Source organism: Eimeria necatrix, genomic scaffold (assembly GCF_000499385.1).
Source record: "Eimeria necatrix Houghton genomic scaffold, Enh_scaff44, whole genome shotgun sequence".
NCBI lineage: Eukaryota > Apicomplexa > Conoidasida > Eucoccidiorida > Eimeriidae > Eimeria > Eimeria necatrix.
In genome coordinates, this window is record NW_013654805.1 from 4,266 (window position 1) to 11,765 (window position 7,500).

General features: G+C 55.0%; 3 protein-coding genes across 3 annotated transcripts; 2 read left to right on the forward strand and 1 right to left on the reverse strand.

Annotated features, from left to right (window-relative positions):
• Nucleotides 1-502: 502 nt before the first annotated feature.
• ENH_00057180 (hypothetical protein) lies at nucleotides 503-1,150 on the forward strand (the record flags this gene model as incomplete). The annotated part of the gene is made up of 1 exon (XM_013583781.1): nucleotides 503-1,150. One exon carries the CDS (start codon nucleotides 503-505, stop codon nucleotides 1,148-1,150), a length of 648 nt encoding a protein of 215 aa, XP_013439235.1.
• Nucleotides 1,151-1,555: 405 nt separating this feature from the next.
• Nucleotides 1,556-1,759, forward strand: ENH_00054890 (hypothetical protein, conserved; the record flags this gene model as incomplete). Its single annotated transcript, XM_013583782.1, has 1 exon — nucleotides 1,556-1,759. One exon carries the CDS (start codon nucleotides 1,556-1,558, stop codon nucleotides 1,757-1,759), a length of 204 nt encoding a protein of 67 aa, XP_013439236.1.
• A 3,320-nt stretch (nucleotides 1,760-5,079) lies between these two features.
• Nucleotides 5,080-6,371, reverse strand: ENH_00054900 (hypothetical protein; the record flags this gene model as incomplete). The annotated part of the gene is made up of 2 exons (XM_013583783.1): nucleotides 5,080-5,965; nucleotides 6,316-6,371. The coding sequence occupies 2 exons, from the start codon at nucleotides 6,369-6,371 to the stop codon at nucleotides 5,080-5,082; spliced, it is 942 nt and encodes a 313-aa protein (XP_013439237.1).
• Nucleotides 6,372-7,500: the final 1,129 nt, after the last annotated feature.

A 7,500-nucleotide genomic window follows, 5' to 3' on the forward strand; every position in this document is an offset into this window, starting at 1 on the left:
GGGGCCCCAGGGGCCCCCACAGGGGCCCCAGGGGCCCCCACAGGGGCCCCAGGGGCCCCCCGGGGGCCCCCCAGCTGCTGCGTGGGCGGGCCAGCCGCATGCGTGGGGAGGGGGCTGCTGGCCGGGGGGCCCCCAGGGGCCCCCCGGCCAGCAGTGCCCTCCAGCGGGGGGCCCCCCGGGGCAACTGAGGGGCCCCTGGGGGGGCCCCCAGGGGCCCCTCAGCTGCCCCCGGGGGCCCCCCGCTGATGCTGCTGCGCTGCTGCTGGACTTGGATGATATTGCGGGGGCCTTTGGGCAAGAAAGTCCCCCCCAGGAGGGGCCCCCGGGAGGGTCTTGGGGAAAAACGGAGTTTGGGGCCCCCGGGGGGCCCCCCCAGCAGCCTCGCCAGGGGGCCCCCCAGGGGCCCCCAGGGGCCCCCGAGGGGCCCCCAGGGGCCCCCCAGGAGGGCCGGCGCTGGGGAGCTCTGGGGACTCTCTCGGAGCCGCAGGAGCTGCAGCAGCAAATGCTCTCTCGGGAGAGTCCGGCAGAGGGGGCACTGTGGGCCCCTGCTGCTACTGCTGCTGCTGCTGCTGCTGCTGCTGCTGCTGAGGAGCGTTTCAGCTGCGGGGCCGGCTGGCCAAGTGCAGCAGCAGAGACTTTGCCGGGTGTCTGTACACCCGACGCAAACTCCGCCGGAGGCGGAGAGGAGCCCACTAGTGCTTCTGAGAGCCGTGGCACTGCAGCAGCAGCAGCAGCAGCAGCTGCTGCTGCTGCTGCTGCTGCTGCGAGGCAGGAAGCAGGGGGCCCCCCCTTCTGGCTGTTTGGAGCTGTTCTGGATGCCCGGGAAAGGGCTGGGGAGGGAGGGGAGTGGGAGCTGCTGGTGACGGACGGCCTGGAGGTGTTTGCTGCAGTTGCTGCAGCAGCAGCAGCAGCAGCAGTAGTGCAGCAGGTGCAGCAAACTTCGCTGTTTCGCCCGCTGCAGCAGCGGGAGAAGCTCCGGAACGCCCAGGGCCACTTTTTGCTGCAAGTTAAAGGAAAAGATCCCAAAAAGCAAAAAGTTCATCTTTTGGCTTTCCGGGCGAAGGCCCCGCGGGAGGAAGTCAAGGAAAAGTTGAATTTCCTTTTGGCTTTGTTGGCTGCAGAGCAGCAGCAGCAAGTCCTGAGCAGCTGAAGCAGACAGCGGGCCAAAAAGCGCTGCAGCAGCAGCAGCAGCAGCTGCTGCTGCTGCTGCTGCTGCAGCTGCAGCAGCAGCCGCTTTCTGCTCCGCGCAAGCACTTATTCAAGTTTCCTCCGCCGCCGAAACGCAACTGAAAAGGCAGCAGCTAGCCCGGCTCTTTCCCGTTGGTGTTTTTTGTTTTTCAGTTGAGTTGGAAATGAAAAAAAAGATTAAAAAATGATTTTGAAATTCATTTCTTTTTTTGTCGCGCACGCGTTGGTTTCGGGTGTATAGGCAGCTCGCTGCGGACGCGCGCGGCGCCGGAAGGCGCAGATGCGAACCGAAGTTGCATTTTTATTAATTCTTTTTATTTTTTGTTTATTTTTCTTTTTATTTCCCGAATATTATCATTTTGAAACGATGCAAAGCATTCAAAAGCTCCAAAACGGCCAGGGCCAGCGCCTCCAGGCCCAGTACTTGTATTCAAGTTTCCCCCGCGTGGCTGCGCGGCTGCTGGAGGCCGCCTTCGCCGCGGGGAGTTCCCGCGTGGAAATTGTTGCAAATTTTTCCAAGTTCGAGCTGCGAGTCTGCGACAATGGGTGGGAAGTTCAATTAATTAATTAATTAATTAATTGAATTAATTAATTAATTTAATTAATTTAATTAATTTATTCAACAAATTAATTCATTTATTAATTGAATTAATTCATTCCATTCCGATTTGCTGCTGCTTTCCCTCGCGCGCTGCAGCAGAGGCCTCGGCGCCGCAGAGCTGGAGGCGATCCGGTCGGCCTGGCTGTCGCAGTCGAGTCTGTCTGAAGAGAATTCGAAGTGAATTATTTATTTAATTTAAATTAAATTAAATTAAATTAAATCAAATTAAATTAAATTAAAATGAATTAAATTGAATTAAATTGGCTGCAGCGCAGCAGCGCTGGCGCTGCTGGCCCACGTGGGCGACTTGCACATCCTCTCGCGCCAAGCCGGAAAGCCCCAAACGCTGCAGCTGTTGCTGCCGCGCCCCGCCCGAGTTGCTGCTGCTGCTGCTGGCAGCAGCAGCAGCAGCAGCAGCAGCAGCAGCAGCAGCAGCAGCGGGAGCAGCGGCACTTCCGTGGCTGTGTCGAACTTCTTTAAGGGCAGTCCGGTGCGGCGGCTGGGGCTGGACGCGCGGCGGGAGGCTGCGCTGCTGCAGCAGTTCGCAGTCGCCGCTGCAGTGTGAGTCCAAAGCCAGGGCCAAACTGGGGGCTTTTGAGGCCTTAGAGGCTCCTTTTAAAGCCCCAGAGGCTCCTTTTAAAGCCCCAGAGGTTCATTTCAAAGCCCCCAGTGCTCAGTTCGACATAGAGTGAGGAATAAATCCAAAAAAAGAAAAAAAAAAGAAAAAGACGCGAAAAAACGCGGCGGCTGCAGCGTCGCGGTAGACACAGACGCCAGCTCCCGCCTGCTGCTGCCCGGCTGCAGCAGCTTCAAAGAAAGAATTGCGCAAATCTTCGTGAGATCAAAAACGAAATAAATTTATTTTTATTTATTTTTTTATTTTTTTTATTTTTTTATTTTTATTTTTAATCCAAACTTGCAGGGAAAAGGAACTGCCAGCCATTTCGTGAGCGGCTGGACCTGCGTTGAATGCTGCAATCGATTCCTTTCCACTGCTGGATCTTTGAGTGCCTCCAATGACTTTTAAATCTTTTTGTCTTTATTTCATTTTATTTCATTTATTTCATTTATTTCATTATTTCATTTATTTCATTTATTTTATTTGCGGAAAATGCAAATGGCCGCAGGAGGAGTTCTCGGCGAAAGGCGAAACTGCCAAGATCGAGGGGCTGGTCAGAAAGCGAGCGGGGGGTCAGTGGAACTTGTCGGATTCAGCTGTTCCGCCACTTCTTCTGCGGAATCTTTTTTCTTTTCTTCTTTTCTTCATTCACTTTTATTTTATTTATTTATTTTCTCCGAGATTCCGGCGTTCGGCGCATTCGCTTTCTCTCCGTGGGCCAGTTCAACTTTCCTGTCTTGCGAATAACTTGCACAAGTTGAATTCAGCTCAACGGGCGGCCCGTGCAGTGTCCCGCCATCTCTTCTTTGGTCGACAGCATGCAAGTCATTCGTTTCATCATTTTAATTAATTTAATTAATTTAATTAATTGGATTAATTGGATTAATTTCATTAATTTCACTTCCGACTATTGCCCGCAGCGCGCACGCGGCGCGCGCCGCAGCCGAGATCGGCTTGCAGCAGCAGCGAAACAAAGACTCCCGCCCGCCGCCAGCAGTCCGCAGCAACTTCGAAAGTCTTTTTAATATTTTCTAAAATTAACTTTTAGGAATTTGTGGTGGCAGTCGAGCTTCCCGAGGAAGCGGCGGAGTGTTTCGCCGACGAGCCCTTGCGTGAGTGCACTCAGCCTTTCCGCCGCTGCTGCGCGCTGCAGCAGCTGCTTCTTCTCTCGCTTCCTCCAGCTTTGTTTTGCTGCTCCGACTGGGCCGAAGTGAGTCCTTTTGCTGCTGATAGCAGCAGCAGAGCCCTCTGCTGCTGCTAGCAGCAGCAGCAGAGCCCTGTGCTGCTGCTGATAGCAGCAGCAGAGCCCTCTGCTGCTGCTGATAGCAGCAGCAGAGCCCTGTGCTGCTGCTGCTAGCAGCAGCAGAGCCCTGTGCTGCTGCTGCTAGCAGCAGCAGAGCCCCCTGCTGGGGCTGTGCTGCTGCTGCTGTGCTGCTGCGCCTTTTGCTGCTCCGGAAGCAACTCCCTTGCTGCTGCAGATCCTGTTTCTTCTCTCCCACGCAGTCCACGGCGCCTTGAAGCCAAGCAGCAGCAGCAGCAGCAGCAGCAGCAGCAGCAGCAGCAGCAGCAGCGGCAGCAGCAGCAGCAGCAGCAGCAGGCAGCACGTAAGCGCCTCAGTTCAAAAAGAAAGAAACCTCAATGAGCAGCTGCGGCCGCAGGACTCAGTGGCTTTTCTCTGAGGCTCTGCGGGCGCTGCAGCGCCACCAAGCCGGGACTTCAAGTAATTAAATTAATTAAAAAACTTGAAAATAATTTGAAGTTTTAAAACATTAATTTAAAAACTTGAAACTAATTTGAAGTTTTAAAACATTAATTAAAAAAATTGAAAATAATTTGAAGTTTTAAAGCATTAATTTAAAAAACTTGAAAATAATTTGAAGTTTTAAAACATTAATTAAAAAACTTGAAAATAATTTGAAGTTTTAAAACATTAATTAAAAAACTTGAAAATAATTTGAAGTTTTAAAACATTAATTTAAAAAACTTGAAAATAATTTGAAGTTTTAAAACATTAATTTAAAAAACTTGAAAATAATTTGAAGTTTTAAAACATTAATTTAAAAAACTTGAAAATAATTTGAAGCTTTAAAGCATTAATTTAAAAACTTGAAAATAATTTGAAGTTTTAAAACATTAATTTAAAAAAAACTTGAAAATAATTTGAAGTTTTAAAACATTAATTTAAAAAAAAACTTGAAAATAATTTGAAGTTTTAAAAAATTAATTTAAAAAAAACTTGAAAATAATTTGAAGTTTTAAAATCCTTTTGTGGCTTTCGAAGACTCCCCCGACTTTCTCGCCAAGTGGAAAGCCCTGGCCGAGGCGCAGCAGCGAACCCCACTGCAAATACCTGCAGCAGCAGCAGCAGCAGCAGCAGCAGCAGCAGCAGCAGCAGCAGCAGCAGCAGCTTCGTGTTCTGCGTGCTGCGCCGAGTCTCCGGCTTTGCCGGGATGTCCCAGTTCTGCTGCAGGGTCTGCTGCAGCAGCAGCAGCAGCAGCGTGGCGCTGCAGCTTGCTGCTGCAGCCTGGAGACGAAGGTAAGCCCCAGTGGTCCACTGGTCCACTTGCTGCAGCAACTTGCTGCTGCTGCTGCAACTTGCTGCTGCTGCTGCTTCCAGCTGCCACCCCCTCCGCCGCGCAGCTGCGCCTCAAAAGAGAAGACCTCCTGCGCGTCAAGCTGATCTCGCAGGTGCGGCTGCTGCTGCTGCTGCTGCTGCTGCTGCTGCTGCTGCTGCTGCTGCTGCTGCTGCTGCTGCTGAGCCAGCCCGGCTGCTGCTGCTGCGCCAGCTTTCACTGGCTGCCGCTGCCGAGCCAGCCTCCACTGGCTGCTGCAGCTGCTGCCGCTGCTGCTGCTGCTGCTGCTGCTGCTGCTGCTGCTGCTGCTGCTGCTGCTGGCCAGTGTGGGGAAAGCCATGCAGCAGCGCCGCAGGTGCAGCAAAACTTCCTGCTGGGGCTGCTGGACGGGCTGCTGCTGCTGGCCGTCGACCAACACGCAGCAGGCGAGCGGCTGCTGCTGGAGCAACTCGAAGACTCTTTTGCTGCGCTGCAGCAGCCCTGCGTGTGCTGCGCCCCGCTGCAGCAGCCCCTGCTGCTCGAGGTGCTGCTGCTGCTGCTGCTGCTGCTCCAATGCTGCTGCTGCTGCTGCTGCAATGCTGCTGCTGCTGCAATGCTGCTGCTGCTGCTGCTGCTGCTGTGGGGGGGGGTGGGGGTCTTGCTGCTGGGTCAAACCCCCAAACTGCTGCTGCTGCAGCGGCTCCTGCTGCTCGAGGTGCTGCTGCTGCTGCTGCTGCTGCGGGGGGGTCTTGCTGCTGGGTCAAACCCCCAAACTGCTGCTGCTGACTCTCTCGCTGCAGCTCGCGCTCCACGAGGCCTTGACGATCTCGGAAACGGCGAAGGAGGTGAGGCAGCACCTGCTGCTGCTGCTGCTGCTGCTGCTGCTGCTGCTGCTGCTGCTGCTGTGGCTGCTGCTGCTGCTGCTGCTGCTGCTGCTGCTGCTGGGGCGGCTGCTGCTGCTGCCGCTCGTTCAGATGTGCGAAGCGAGTCAACGCGCTGCAGCAGCTGCGCAAAGGCGCCCTCAAGAAGCGGAATAAAATAAAAAAGAATTAATTTTATTTATTTATTTATTATTTATTTATTTATTTATTTATTTATTCATTATTTATTTATTTATTTATTTATTTATTTATTTTATTTTCCATGTTCATCTTTCGCAGCTCTCCTTGCTGGGCTACAGGACGGAGCCGCCCCTGGCGCAGCTCGCCGGCCACCGCAGCGCAACTGGTAAACCCTAAACCCTAAACCCTAAACCCTAAACCCTAAACCCTCCGTACTGCGGCGCGCGCTCTGCTGCGTGTCCCACGTGCCTCGAATCTCGGCGGCCGCTAAACCCTAAACCCTAAACCCTAAACCCTACCCGCTCGGCGGTTGCGCGGCTGCTGCGCTGCAGCGGCCCACGTGCGCGCATTCTAGAAGCGCCAAACCCTAAACCCTAAACCCTAAACCCTAAACCCTAAACCTGCTGCAGTGACCCACGTGCCCCGCATCCTCGGGGAGCCCCTGGAAGCAGCAGCAATTCGAGAAGTGGCTTTGAGTTTGTCGCAGCAGCAAATTTGCTGCAGCATAAAAGAGCTGCTGAAGACGAAGGCCTGTCGCTTCGCGGTGAAGTTCGGGGGTAGGCCCCAAACCCTAAACCCTAAACCCTAAACCCTAAACCCTAAACCCTCGCTGCAGAGGCCCTCACCCCACAAGCTGCTGCACTCCTCCTCAGCAAACTCGCCCGCTGCAGAAAGCCCTTTGCATGCGCCCACGGCCGCCCCACAGTTTACCCCCTCGCGCTCCTCCAAACCCCACAAAGGGGGGCCCCCAGGGGGGCCCCCAGGGGGGCCCCCGGGGGGGCCCCCAGGGGGGCCCCCGTGGGGGCCCCCAGGGGGGCCCCCAATGGGAGCCTGGGGGCCCCCAGGGGGGCCCCCACAGGGGCCCCCAACGGGAACTTGGGGGCCTAGGGTAGCTTGGGGGCCCCCAAGCTACCCTAGGGGGCCCCCAAGCTCTCTTTGGGGCCCCTAAGCTCTCCTGGGGGCCCCTAACCTCTCCTGGGGGCCCCCAAGCTCTCCTTGGGGGCCCCTAAAGGGCCCCGGCGAAGGGCCCCCTGGCCCAGCTCTGAGGCCCCCTGAGGCCCCACAGCTAGCTGTGCAGCTTTGAAACGCCAGAGACGCTGGGACCCTAAAGACTCACCAGCTAGCTGGCTAGCTAGCTGGCTGGCTAGCTAGCTAGCTGGCTAGCTAGCTAGCTGGCTAGCTAGCTAGGTGGCTAGCTAGCTAGTTAGCTAGCTAGCCAGAGAGCCATAACACAGGCGCTGGGCCGCTAAAGGCTCGCGCTCACGAGCGATACAGCTGTCTTGCTAGCTAGCTAGCTAGCTAGCTAGCTAGCCAGCTAGCCAGCTAGCTAGCTAGCTAGCCAGCTAGCTAGCTATTAGCTAGTTGCAACGCCAGGCCGGAACTTGGCCAGCTAGCTCGCCAGGCTGTGGCGAACTGGCTGGCTAGCTAGCTAGCTAGCTGGCTCGGGCGCCCCCCCGGCCTGAGCAGCAGCAGCAGCAG